The 14854-nt window shown below is 39.9% G+C and overlaps 1 protein-coding gene across 1 annotated transcript in view; it reads right to left on the reverse strand.

The window, feature by feature from the left end:
- Positions 1–921: 921 nt before the first annotated feature.
- The window catches only part of EPG5 (ectopic P-granules autophagy protein 5 homolog (C. elegans)), a gene marked incomplete at both ends in the record, with an annotated part of 46271 nt that continues 32338 nt past the window's right edge, over positions 922–14854 (reverse strand). Inside the window, 13 exon segments of the mRNA XM_009069508.1 lie at positions 922–1137; positions 2621–2840; positions 3814–4056; positions 4851–4995; positions 5127–5336; positions 8124–8309; positions 8783–8958; positions 9872–9975; positions 10809–10884; positions 11571–11778; positions 11888–12048; positions 12844–13057; positions 14101–14295. Coding sequence (XP_009067756.1) covers positions 922–1137; positions 2621–2840; positions 3814–4056; positions 4851–4995; positions 5127–5336; positions 8124–8309; positions 8783–8958; positions 9872–9975; positions 10809–10884; positions 11571–11778; positions 11888–12048; positions 12844–13057; positions 14101–14295 — 2354 coding nt within the window.

The raw sequence follows: 14854 nt of genomic DNA on the forward strand, positions 1-14854 counted from the left end.
GGAAGGGACCTTAAAGGCCATCTAGTTTCACCCCTCCTGCCACAGGCGTGGGTACCTTCTGCTAGACCAGGTTGCTCCAAGCCCCATCCAAGCTGGCGTTAAATGCTTCCAGAGGTGAGGCATCCCAGCTTCTCTGGCTACACACATAACAGACTATCATACATACTAGAGGATAATGTGAAATACGAACATACATATGAAATGTTACATTTGTTTCAAGCATAGCTGAAACCTTGAAGCCACATCCAAAATACTCCTCACTTCACAGAATGTAAAACATTTTTACTACCCAAATCAAAGAATGAGTTGAATGAGACCAAGAATTCAGTGCAATTTCAACAATATTGCATTCCAGAATGTCTTTATAGACACAAAGTTATGTTTAGGCACAATGTTGAATTGGTGTTCCACATGTACTTGGGATTTTTTCTTGCCATTCTTACCACAGTGAACTTGATTTTAATATTGGTGTATCTCTTTAGGAGGTCAAGGGAATAACAAGCAAGCACATGCTTTTTTGAGCTTATCTTACCATCTCCAATGCTTCGAGGTTAACACAGAAAAGGCAACGTGCATGTTATTAAATCTTGTGAGGTCAACTGAAACAGCCTTCTACAGACCAGGTGGAAGTATCTTCCTCTAACAAACTGTCTGCCTACAAATTTTGCTGGAGATGGATCAGAACCATAAATACATTTTCTTTCCTTTTTCACCACCAAATTTGCAGAAGTTGATACTCACTTCTAAACCAGATTAACACACTAGCTATGTTTTTTTCTGTGATGGGCTCAAACAACTTTATAGATCTGGAGACAGTTTGGATTCAGACCATCTTTTGACACTGCACTGTGCAGTCTGGACTCAGGCTGCAGCATTTTTAACACAATGACTCAACTAATTTAACACACCTTCACTCCTTACCTGGGTGACAAAGGAGACCTCCTGCCAAGCCCAATAGCACCAAGTATTCCAGAACTCAGTCTTTCTTCAGCCAGCTGGCTCTGTCTGCCCTGGATCAATAGCAGTGTCCGGATGACAGATTCGATCAGAATGGTATCATCTTGCTCTATCTGAATCAAGGATAACTGCATGGCTTTATGCCACCAAAGAAACAGCTTTGCCTCTTCCTTTGCTGAGCTTTAGATAAGATTTAAAGAATAAAATAAAACAAAATATAAATTAAAGAGTCAGATACATAGGCTAAGGAGTTTGTCTCTCTCCCCATTAGGCCCATGAAGAATTCAAATGGTTAATTAGCATCAGCTAATTTTACTGTATGAAGATAGCATAACTGTACTACCCCACTAGTTATTATATTGCTGTAGCTGCTACTTTTATGGATTTGATCCGTCAGCTAGCAGGCTTTAAAGGCCTGTAACAGGACAAAGAACAGTGCTTCCTTTGAAGCTTTACAACTGGAAATAAATAACACTGCAGTTATAGAGTGGATTTAAACTTGCCTAAGCCTTGCTGTAAAAGGAGTATCTCTGCTCTTTTGTTGGTTTTGGTTTTTTTACTTACCAATAAAACATTCTAGGAAGCACTAGCTCTTGTTTCCACAACAATTCAGATTTTTAATATGATCGAGAAAAGGAAACATTGAAGGTTTTTGTTGACTAAAGCACAAAGTGAAGTTCCCCCTATGATATTTTTAATCATTTCCCAAACAGTTTGCAGTTTAAGTTAACAAACTCAGATTTTCCACATAAAGCATCAGCACGAGTTTCCTGCATCAGACTACCCTCACGCTGCTTGGAATGGAAAATAACTAGGCAGAGTGATCTCAGATCTGATGTTTAGAGCAAGGTTTAATCTGCTGTGTATGGTGGCTTTGCTGTATTCTTCACATTTTGGCAAAGTACTATAGCAGCTATCATAGTGAAAGTATTCTTTGAATTTCAAGAAACAGTAGGAACGTACATTTTCCCAAATTTTTCTTTCACAGAAAATATGAACATTATCAATATTAACACAGAAAAATATTAACTGCATTTGCTAAATCCTGGCAATTTCACCAGCAACCATAACTACAAAGTATTTTATATATATGTTAAGTACAAAGCATTTCTTTTTGACCCCAAGGCTACATACCCTTTTCTCCCAGAACCTAGTTACCTAAGAATTTGTTTTATAGTGAGACAGGCCCCTAACTTTGGGCACCCCACCAGATCCACTGGCTTCAGATTTGCTGTAGAGCTGCTTAACAGTCCCCATCGATGAGCTTTGAACACCATCTCTCTGAGATTGTCAGACTGAATATTTAGCACATGCCTTATGTCCACCTAGTGGACATGCTGCGAAGGGATTTAGGCTTTGCTTAGAGTAATTTTAACTGAGCACAAATCCAGGCTGCCATTGAAATCAACCAACTCTGACTGAAAACTGACTAAACTCATTAGTATTCTAGCAAATCAGATTCCTTCTTCTGTTTAATCATCACAACTGTAGTGTTGGCACTGCAGATGGACAGACTCCCTGGATACAGAAGGGCAGGCGGTTTCATCCAGCAGCCTGTTGAAATGAACCAAAGTATCCTGGCCACTTAATTATACCAGCTATACAATTATAAATAAACTTTATCTAAAAGTCAAGGCACACTCAGAAGCCTTGAGTTTTGTACCTCGGGTACACTTGCTCCAGCCATTTGCTGATGGTCAGCAGAATTTTCATTTCATTGGTAAGAGTTTGGTCAATGTTCAGGCATTGCAGCAGGTAGACATACAGGGTCAAGTAGCTTCCTAAAGACAGACACTCCTGCAAGAATTCTTCCATGGTTAGCTCTGGAACTTGGAGGGAGGCAAGTATAGGGCCCCAGCCTAAGTCCTGGTGGTGAGGAGAATCTATGCAGGAAACAGAAGGAAAGAACAAAAAGCACATGAGGAAGCAGTACTTAGTAAAACCTAAGAACTAGGACTACTAGTTACAGAGCCTGAGCCGTTTTCCAGGTAAACAGAAGAGAAAATAAAAACTCCACTATCATAGGGCACCACCCTGAGGTTAAGGTGAGATATTATCCCAGCCTTCAGCCAGGACTAAAATGTGAACACTTTAGCAATGGAATTTTAAGTATTTCCTTTGGGTGTACAGAAATCTTCCACACAGAATGTGGATGAAATCAGAACATAGTTCCATGAGGATTAGGTAAACAGAAGAAAAAAACCCAAAGCACAGAATTTCAGAGTTTCACCAAATGAGGGTTCTTTTCTTAAATTAGCATACAGAACACTAGAAAATGGGACAACTGTCTATTGTTCTCTTGGGATGATTCTTTTTTTAAGTTGTCCTTCTCTTCAACTGAATAATGACAACACTACATAGAGCACATCAGTTTTCACAGGCAGGTATAGTTCTTAAGTAAATACACAATCAGAGCAGATGTAAAATCTAAATGATGATTACATAATCAAAGAATGACTTGGGCTGGAAGGGACCTTAATGCCCATCCAGTCCGCCCCCCACTGCTACAGACAGGGACACCTTCCACTAGACCAGGCTGGTTGCTCCAAGCCCTGCCCAACTTGGCCTTGAACACGTCCAGGGATGAAGCAGACGGTTTCTCTGGGTAACCTGTGCCAGTGCCTCACCACCATCACAGTCATGAATTTTTTCCTAATATCTAATCTAACCCTGCCCCTTGTCAGTTTAAGCCATTTTCCCTTGTTCCTGTCCATGGCAGGGGGGTTGAAACTAGAGGATCTGTAAGGTCCCTTCCAACCCAAACCACTCCATGATTTGATGATTCCAGACAATTTGTGTTGAATGGCATCCAAGACTGACCAAAGTTTTTGAGACAAGCAGAAGACAGGCTCCTACCTTCATTGAAGTAAGCAGTGATACAGGCTTCTGTGGTCTCAGCCATGTGCCGCACAGAGGCTAGGCTCTGGCACGCTGCTGTGAGAAGAGGCATTGCCAGCAGCCCGTGCACTTTGCTGTCAATCCACTTCCGTAAGCTCCCTCGGAGCAACTCAGCTGTTGTAACACTGGAATTGTTCAGCATCATCAGGGTTTCTGTAAAGAGACCGCTGAGGGCCAGGTGACGAGTTTGCAGATCCATGTCTGAAAGTCAGAAAGCAGAGAACCACTTCAGTAAACAGACACTGGAACCCAAATTCAACTTCACTGCTGAACACTATCTGTAGACACCCGGAAAAACCTCTTGCTCATTACACACCTCAGTTCCTTGTCTGAGGTGTGGGTCATGGGCAGGAAGAGACATGACTCCTGACAAGCATTTCTGTGGAGTACAGCAAGACGACTGATTTCAACTGAAGTTACAGTTTGACAAAGGAACCTCAGGACAGTAAGAGTACTAAAAATCAGATTGATATAAATCCTGTAGTACTGTTGATGTAGTACATATTAGTACATGTAGTATTCCATACTATTGATGTGTACATCAGTATAACTCTTCTACTTCAATACTGTCAGTTTTTCCAATTTTACAAGGGGTTAGAACACTTTCTGAGAATGCAATCCTTCAGGACCAAGAGAGTGTATTTGTACTGTTCTTCCTTTACAAAATATGCGAATGACAAAAAATTAAAAAAACAACAGACAACAAAGAATCCCTCAAGCTCCTGTATATCAGCCAGTTTCACTCACAACATAACCCCTGTTTTTTCCAGCTGATTCTGTCACTCCTGACAGCTGTATGGGGTAGCATTCATATTTTTGCTTTGTGCTAATATACCACCTACATATACATCACAGAAGCAATGTGCTCTACTTCCCATAAGGGAGAAATTATAGTAATGCAAGTAATTACACAGTCACAGATATTCATCAATACATGCAGCAGAATAAAGGATCTTGACAGCTTTTAAGTAAGTTACCATTTCTTTAACACAAACCTGGGGGATTAAAGATGACTACATCATCAAGCAACTTGACCATTTCTTGCTCCAAAACTGCAAGAGTAATCTTTCTACTTTGTTCTAAGGTGCTGAGGAACTGAACCACCTGGCAAATGTATGCTCGGCATTTCAGTGTTGCATCCTGTTAAACAAAACTAAAATCAATTAGAAAAAAAAATCATGCCTAGAACTCTATGTTCCATAATATACACAAGCAGAACTTCGCAAGAACCATGAACAGCTCAGTGACATTGCCAAACCAGTTCAACTCACAAGGTGGATGTGACTATCTGAAGATGCCCCAAAGCCTGCTGAGATTTTCAGGAGCTTCACGATCAGTTCAGCTGCAGCATCCTTAGCAAGGATAACGGAGGGAGGGTAGTGACTATTGCAGTAGCTGATGATGCTTTGATAAGACGAAATGCCCACAAGCTGCCAAGGAAGGGAGCTGGTCTGTCCAAGAAGATTTATGAGTGGTGACTCCTGAAGATTTAAAGACATCAGTCTAAGCTCCACCTTTGCAGTTTTAAATTAATATTCACAGTACTCAACTTTGGAAGGAACTCCTGCTCCAGAATTTGAAGGAGGTGGAGCAGAGACCCCACAGAAACAGATGATCACGGGGAGTCCAGCTGAAAAGCAATTCCCTGTTTAAGCAGTAGGCTAACACATGTACGTCATCTCTAGCATTTACGTAACACTATTCAGACTGCTGCAGCAGTTCTAACGAACCACAGAAGTCACTGAGAAAAATTAAAATTTGACATGAAAACATATAAAGGGACTTAGAAAGAAACGGAGAGCCTGCAAGTTGAAGTTACTTCAGTACAGGTTTAAAAGAGGCATTAAAATATTATTTTAACACTAGGTTAATCTAAGTTCCCAGTAGAAACTGGGTTCATTAATTTTCCATTTGGTGAATCATCTACCAGTCTGGGGGATTCCTGAAGTCCTTATTCTCATAAGGGTTTAGGGTTGGACTCTATAATCTTTGAGGTCTCTTCCAACCCAGCTGATTCTATGATTCTATGATTTTATAAATACCATCCTGAACACCACATCTGCTGACAGCGCCCACAGCACACAGGCAGTGCAAGTCTGCCAATGGAAAAGTCTATCTGTCTACAAGCAGCTAATGCCTATTCCTAAACATTCACAGTTATAAAGGATCCCCCTGGACACAGAAACACCAAAAGGCCTGAAGTTGTGTCAAGTGAGGTTTAGGTTGGATATTAGAGAAAGGTCCTTCACCCAGAGGGTGCTCAAGCATTGGAACAGGCTCCTCGAAGCAGTGGTCACAGCCCCAAGCCTGCCAGAGTTCAAGAAGTGTTTGGACAACACTCTCAGGTGCATGGTGGGATTGCTGGGGTGGTCCTGTGCAGAGCTAGGAGCTGGACTTGATGATCCTTGTGGGTCCCTTCCAACTCAGGATATTCTATATGCAATTCTATGATTCTACATCATTTAGAATGAACAAATGCTGGAATGGTGCTGACAGCCAACACAGCTGAAAGATAGTAAGGATCCAGAACCCAAATTAGACTACTTCAAAAAGAACATGACACTGGCACAAGTAGTTTTCAAGCTGCTCATGCCCTGGTACACAGGGCTGACAAAGTTTGAGATTCAAGCATTCTGGGAGGCAAAAAAACACCTGACAGTCTGTCAGTTTAACATTGCTGAAGGGTAGGAGGAAATTCCTGAGGCTGACTCATACCATGTGCAAACAGGTATCTTCTGAAGCTTGAGAAGCTTCTGATAAGCAAATACATTCAGGTCAAAGCATGTGAACTCTGGTAATTTTCCCAAACTGAAATACAATGATGGTCAAAGGCTGCTGGTGACATCTTGACACAGCATCTTATGTTACTTTAGAGCAAACAGAAAGAGACAATGCTGCAAGGGGAAGAAAGCCAAAAGATATGAAATGGGGCTTCATGAAGACTATCCAGACCTACTGGAAAACTCCTCCAGAAGCAAAGGACTGGATGAGAGTGTACTAGATTTACCCACATAGAGCTCTTAGCAAAAGTAGTAGGATTGGAAAGTGCAATCTAACACCCACTGATTCTCTATCTTATTACAACTGAGAAATACTGGAATGCAACCATAAATGGGAAAAACACTGAGAAAACAGAGATGATGATCAAATCCCCCTGCCCAGCAAGGGAACCAGAGTACTCAATCTAGGATTCAACAGATTAAAAAAAAAAAATCTGTCTCCAGTAACTCATCAGATGTGGACAGTGCCAAGCTTCTTAAAGATGTATGTGGTCTTCAAGATGCTGTTACACCATTGCAACTTGTCATCACATCACATGGATTTAGGAGGGGAGCATTTTATGGCAAGAAATTATTGTTTGCAAGAGCAGTTCTGAGCAAAGACTGAACAACTCTCATTTATAACTCTTGAGAAAATAAGTTCAACCAGACACATACTTTCCTTTTAGAATGCTATGAAAAGAACTACACTTAGGTTAGTAGCAGCACTTGATCTCACTGGGACTAATCCCATTGCTGAGTTGTGCCTAACCAACCTGAAGTGTGACCAGTACTGAAGATCAGGTTGGAAAACATCAGGAACATGCACAGTAAGACTCAGAAGCCAGGCATAAGCTTTCCATAAATGGATGATTCCTTACCATCACTCCACACATTCATGTTTGCCACTCAGGAAAAGAAGCAAGCAACTCAGGAGGTTTACGTGACTGGCCGTGATAGAATAAACACGACTCAGTGATCCTCCCAGTTCTTCTCACAGCACCACAGGTGATACATAGGCACAAAAGACCACAGTGAAATCTGCTCCTGCACTCAGGTTGGCCCACTGCCTGAATCAAACCAGGCAGACACTACACACTCTTTTCAGTCAGTCTTTCAGAAAAGCCTGCACCTTAAGGAATATCTAATATTGCACTAATGAAATTAGCATACATATGTGTTCTTTCCAAAAGCCACAATGCCATTTTACAGCCACAGGAAACTATCTATATTTGCTTAATCTTTCCAAAACTACAGGATCACAGCACCTACAGAAGCTTCCTAAAATTAACAGCAGCTCTTTTTTTCACACAAGTTGTACAAAATGCCTCACCTAAGGAATTACTTGTGACCTTCTCTGGAATACTAGCTTGGATATTTTACATATGCAAAGAATCACTTTGGAGTTAATCATTCTGCAAGTGAGAAGCAAGTCGCATCCTATGTCCTTTCTAGTAAAGGATTATTTTTCTTTTAGGAGAGAAGGGTATGAATGTTTCCAAAAATTACCTCTTTGCCCATAAGTTGTTCCTCCTTCGCCAACAGGACCATCATATACAACAGACAGACAATCATGTTGTGAGTCTGAGGGTGAGGGTTGGGATTCCAGGCATCAGAGAGGACACTGACCCAGTTTATTTCACATAAAACATAACCCAAGAATAAGAAACAACTCTTGGGACTGCCTCTTTCAATCTAGGAAGTAGAAAGGAAAAAAGACAGGTACATAAACTGATGCAAAATATAAATACTTACATACTTTTCAGCTCATTACCCAACTACAAATCTACAGCAGCGTTTTAGGTAGGCATAGGAGTAGACAAATGTCATTTCTCCATCATTTTGTTCTAACCCCTGCAGCATTATGTTGTCTCAGACAACTTGGAAGAGAGAACAACATGGCAATGGGAAGACACATTAAATCCAACTATGTATTAAATATATACGTAAGAAACGAGACATTCAGATAGAGTATGCCAGCTTTACAGCTCCCCTCAACTTTGTCTAAGGCTCAAATGCACTCCTTCACAAAAATCAATCACAAAATGAGTAACTGCTGCAAATAAACCTTCAAAGCTTACTTGCTAAAAGCACTGTCTCCAGCTCTCCAGTTATTTTCAAGGGCAATGCTGACTATGAACTTAATTCAACAGATGCCATGTACTCACTTTAAAGAACTCTTCCATAAGCATCTGGTCTGGATGCATTTCCTTCCATGGAAGCCTTCTGAACTCAGTATGCAAAGCATAGAGAATAAACTCCGGCATTTTGGGAGCTGTGCAACATTCACAGTAGTACATTACATGTAACCAGAGAGCCCCATGATGGCTTGGCAGCAGCTTTTCTAGAGTCAAAGAAAACAGCTGAATTAACAACAGAAAAAAAAAATCCAGGGAAAACTTAATTTCAGAAGAAAGTCTAATTTTGAAGATTAAAAACTTCTAATGCAAGTTATACTAAAATACACTAGCCAAAAAAAAAAAAAAAAGTGCACATTCAGCTTTTAGATTGCTTTTTTCCAAATCAACAAGTGGGGAGGCTTATGATTTCATGCCCTGCCCTGATCCTAACACCAAAACCCTGAAGAGCTGCTGGACAATGATCTGAAGTTATAAATACTTCCTCCATGTAGAATATAATTGCATTCATGTCGGGCTGTTTTGCTTTTTTTAAAGAAGATTTTATGTATATCAAATTTTATAAAAACATTTGCAAAAATGAACAATCAAAAATAACATAAAAGTTTGAATCTAGTTCATTCCTAAAAGTTATTAAGTGGCAGTGTGAAATTAATTTTTTACATTCCTATATCTAACTACGCAATAGGCACAATAAGCAAGGCTAAACTGGAGTTCAAAATGACCAGTCCTGGAGATTAAATTACCCCCAAGTCTAGCTGTTGAGGCACATGTATTGGCCATTGTGACATGCTACTGCGTATGTTGTATGGGAACAACACACAGACCTGGAATGAAGTCATGCACTTCTTATGACAGCTCATTTTGTTTTACTTTCCTTCACATTAAATTTGCTCTCTGACCAATATGCATTTATCAATCACATTATCTCCCTTGCCAAGAAAAAAAAAAGCTGTCTTTTAAAGATGAAATACATAAATGCTCCTGATATGATTGCAGTGATCATCTCAGCTAAAAGCTCAGAACAAACAAAATCCCCTTCCATCCCACACCTCGATCAAAAACTTACTGATAGAACAGGAAGTGCCACCACGTTAAAACAGTGTGGACTTCACCCACCTTTAAAGCTCTCATGCAAAAGCTTGATGCAATCTGTGAACAAACAGACCATGGTGGAGGCTACAGGAGTGTCACTCTCCAACCAAGGGTAGCAGGGCTGGTTACTGAAAAGAAGTAGAAGTGCAGCAGCACAAATTTCAGTACTTAGTTACCTGACCATAGACATTTAAGCAATTTAAATATTCTAAGGCACAGTAAATCAGTATCTGCAGTTAGCTCAAACTCAGCTCTTTAGGACTGTCCTTCCTTAGAAGATCTGCATACTTTAATACCCCACTGAAGATCCACAATAACACTGACTAAGCAGAAATTACTTGTTTGACATATCATGACAGAATTAAAGCCCAAAACACTGCAATTTCTCAATTACATTACATGCTATCTGCAGTCAACCTCCTAATAAGTGCTGAAGGTGAACTCACAACTCAAGAGCCTTTTAATTCTGAGAGAAAGTAAGATCTAAACATATAACATTACAAATAATTGTTCATGTGAAGACAGAAGTACACAAGGCAGCAGATCATCATAGGCCTGATTTAGCCTGAAGTGGTTTTTTTTACATACCACTGGCATTTGGGGTCTATTTGTTTGGATAGTTTTGTTTTGTCTTAAACTAAGGTAGTTTAGATATTATGGAAGTTAAAAAAGGAATCTAAAATTCAAGTTTCAGTGTTTTCAGAACTGATTGCAATCCTTACTTTCTCATCATCAGGATCTGCCACATTATTATAATATATTTCTTGTAGTGAAAATAATTATTCAATCCAAATCTCAGAAAATTTGATTTGTCATGAATTAGTTCCATAAGAGCGATTTAGATGGACGATCACAAGAAAGTTATGAATTATTAAAAGAAGGTAACAATGAAAGTCATTCTCGCAGGGCTAAAGTCCTTACTTTAGCAAAAAATCATTTAATTTTAAAATGCAATATATACCTTGCATCTTCCTTATCCAAGACCAGTATCCATGGTTTCAAGAGTCCAGCAATGACAGAGTACAAGGACTGCAGTGCTAGAACAAAACAAAAGTTGCTTTTTTTTTGGCTTCAAATCAACAACACTGAACATATTACACTTTTCCAAATTCAAATACAATGCCCTTTGCTTATTCTAACATTCAGAGAACCACAGAATTACTAAGGTTGGAATACTGAATTCAACCATTCAATTAGTCTCTTCTGGTCAAATAAAAGCTTAAAATACAATATGCTTATTAGTAGCTGGAGTTAACAATATGGTTGTTTTAACAACAATCATAAGCATTTTGAATTGCTTAGATATTTCATTAGTATCACCTTAATAATACATTGGAGACTGTAGGAGAAATGATGATTCACACTTTAAATCTGCATATACTAAAATAAAAGGGTGTTTTGGAGATTTTCTCTGAATCAAAATCACACCACGTTCAGTAATGTCTCCTTCCTAAACTTCTGTTCAGTCAAAACGACTATTTTTCTTTGAGGAAAGTATGAAATCAAATATAAACAAGCTTCCCCTACATGCATAAAGGTAAAGCATAAAGTCCTACATGGTCATGAAGTAGCATCAACATTTCCCATCTATGTTTTAATGTTTTCATGATTGCAAAAATGCAAAGTAAGAAGATTTTGCTGTATATTTAAAATGGTCTTTAACAGAGGAAATTAGAGTAACTAAATGCCTGTTCTAAGGCAATCTGCTTTTAAGACACATTACCTGCTAGAATTCTGTTACTGCCAATAGGCTCTTGGGCTAAATTAGCAACTTCAGTGTCAATAAGTCGTTTAACAAGATATTCTATAAATTTATTCACTTCAGCCACGTATGGAGACCATTTTGAAAACAGGCCAAAAGTCCTGAAGTCCACCGAAGCGAGTCGGAGTTTGCAGAAAGATGTAGAAAGCCATTCTATTGTCTCCCTAACCTGTAAAAAGAAGGAAATTATTAACTAGCCACAGAAAGGCTGTTATTTGTAACTGAAGGGCATCTGTTTCAGCTGAAAACCATAAAAGGTCAACCAAAGAGGTACCCACCTGTTCTGTAGAGAGGAGAATTTTTGCAGCATCCTGCAACACAGGACTTTCAGTAGCATCACTTTTCTTGAAGCTTCCCTGCTCAGTCACTGGTGAACCACACCCCAAAGCTTTAAGTGATGCCTTCCAACAGTCAGGGCTTAGAAGCTGCTCTGATGAGCCTTGTGAGAAAGATAAGGAAACGCATTTATGAAAACCAGAAAAGGTATTAGTGCCTTTCTCCTAATGAGTCAAATGAGGTTGAAGTAAGAGTTCCCTACTACATAAAAAACATTGGGTAATGCATGGGTTTGAAAGTCTCAAGTTTAAGGGTGAGAGGTATCTCTAATTGAAAACACAATTAATTTAACATTTCCTTTTATGTCTGCACGCTCTCCCTCTTAAGAGACTTTTCTCAGGCACTTCATACATCCCTGGCTATAAATACATATTAAAGAGACAGCTGCTGCCTCAGCATATGGTTTGACACAATGAAGTACTTTTGTTCTCATTTGAGATGCATATCAGATTATGGGTGGCATCTAATGTCAACCAGGACATTTTTAGCAGATTTGTTATCAGTTCCAGGTCTCTGTAATTCCAGTTCCCAGTCTGATGTTAAAGAACAAGGATGCTGCACTACAGACTGTGACATAACTATAATTAATATACACTTCCATGAATAGAAGCCTCTCCTCCATCCTTCTTCTGTTACATGGACTGAAAATCTGTTGTCACTGATGTGTGTGCTTTCACCTGCACGAGAGTGTTTCTTTCTGGCAGAGCTACAAGATGACTAATAACAAGAGCTACCAACATGTCTATATGTACATAAAAGTCCATACAGAGCCTTAAGAAAGTTTAAATATTTCTGTATTTGTTGCTATTTAACACTACTGCATGCAGTTCATATTTTTAAGTCAGAAGAGTTTCATACAACAAAAAAGAAAGACCTAGGCATGAACGCAGATACTCACTTTGTACAAACAACCTTAGGAAATCACTATAGTGGTCAGGGAACTGATACTGGAGAAGGTTAGTCCAATGCTTGCAGAAGATATTAAATGGCATCAAAATATCTTCTTCAGGTTCAAGGCCACATGCATTGAGAGCCAAGTGAATAGACTCCAGAAGCTTGGTACGCTCAGAGAGAGGTGGCTTAGCCACACTTAACCACTGCGTGAGGTCAAACTAGAAAAGAAGACAGAAAAGTGTTTGCAGGTAGAAGCTTTCACAGCCACAACACCTTTAAGAAAAGGGAGAAATCATCAGGCAAAATAAATCACACAGCATTTATATATTTAAGAAACACCTAAGGAATTTTGATCTCATTAGCCCTGACTCCAAACCAAGGTGACACTCTCCAAAGGTTATGATTTAGCATCTCGCAGAAGTTCCTGGATTTATGAAACAGCCCTTGGCAGGGCTTCTCAGATTCAAAAAGATGTGCCTGAATTTCTCCATGTTTCAGTACAACTGCCAAACAAACACAAGCCTTAAACTGGACTGTCTCCATAGTCCATACATTTTCAGGTGGAGGTGCAAAGTTTTCAGACTCTTGACCATCTACTCAGACCTAGGTCAGAAGGGACAATGCTGATTGCTGCTAAGGAGAGTTCAGAGTCAAGCCCAAAACAGACTGTTTGCTGCTCTCATCTGTTGAGACTTGTCTCTACGTAATTAATTAAATTGCTCTGATTCTCCTCAAAGACCAAGTGTAACAGTAATTTCTACACTCACAACAGAGGTAGGCAGTATCATGCTGCCCTGAAACAAGATATGTGCAGATCACGTGCTCTTACCTAACTCTGTACATTTTAAGATAGGCCAGAAGGACATGGGTGCCAAACAGGTGGAAGATTCAGTGTTCTGAACTTATTTTAGTTTTGAATGTTAAGATACCTAGGATTCACTAGCTATTTTGACAAATGTCTCTGCAGAGAAATCAGGCAGAAGAAGTCACCTAGAGCCTGTGTTAATTTCAAGAGTAAAACTGCACTGAAGAGTAAACCCTGGAAAGCACACATTGATACTATCTGGGCTAGGAAAGGGTATTTAAACTATTTGCTTTTGACTGCAGCCCCTCCGAGCTTAAATGCAACACATGCCATTCAGGTTGTGCCACACAGACCTATAGAACCTATCAATGTTAGTTTAAAGTGCCAGATTTGAACCTTTCTTCCCTAGCCTAAAGACAGTCTTTAGTGAAAGAACACCCATAAACCAGACTTTACCTTTGTTAGCAGCATGAAGACAACATCACTGTTATCTTCACTCAGAAAGGCCACAACTTTTTCGTATAAAGTCACAAATTCATTGGGAGAGGCAACAGGAGTGAAGTAAGGAGAAAGGAGAGTACAGAGCCTTCGATTCTGAAGGATTGTCTGGAGCAGACGTTTGCACTCTGACTTGGTCCCACTGATGAACACCTGAGAAAATTGGGAATGGTGAGAAAGATGGTGTAGTAGTATGAACGAAGTGGAAAATACACCTCTTGAAGAGTTTTTTGTTGAGACAAGCACAATGTGCTGATTTGAGCTGAAGTAGAGTTAACTTTCTTCACAGAGGCTAGTATGGGGCTATGTTTGGGTTTTGTGCAGAACACAGAGCTGATAATGCAGAGATGTTTTTGTTGTTGCTGAGCAGAGCTTACACAGAGTCAAGGCCTTTGCTGCTTTCCGTACTGCCACACTGGCAAGGAAGTTGGGGATGCATGGGAGATTGGGAGGAGACACAGCTGGGACAGGTGACCCAAACTGACCAAAGGGATATTCCATACCATATGACATCATGCTCAGTATATAAGGTAGGAGGAAGAAGGAGGAAGGGGGGACATCTGGAGTGATGGCGTTTGTCTTCCCAAGGAACCGTTACGCGTGATGGGCCCTGCTCTCCTGGAGATGGCTAAACACCTCCTGTCTTTGGGAAGCAGTTAATTAATTCCTTGTTTTGCTATGCTTGTGTGTGCAGCTTTTGCTTTCTCTATTA

This window comes from Acanthisitta chloris, unplaced genomic scaffold (genome assembly GCF_000695815.1).
Source record: "Acanthisitta chloris isolate BGI_N310 unplaced genomic scaffold, ASM69581v1 scaffold4942, whole genome shotgun sequence".
Taxonomy (NCBI): domain Eukaryota; kingdom Metazoa; phylum Chordata; class Aves; order Passeriformes; family Acanthisittidae; genus Acanthisitta; species Acanthisitta chloris.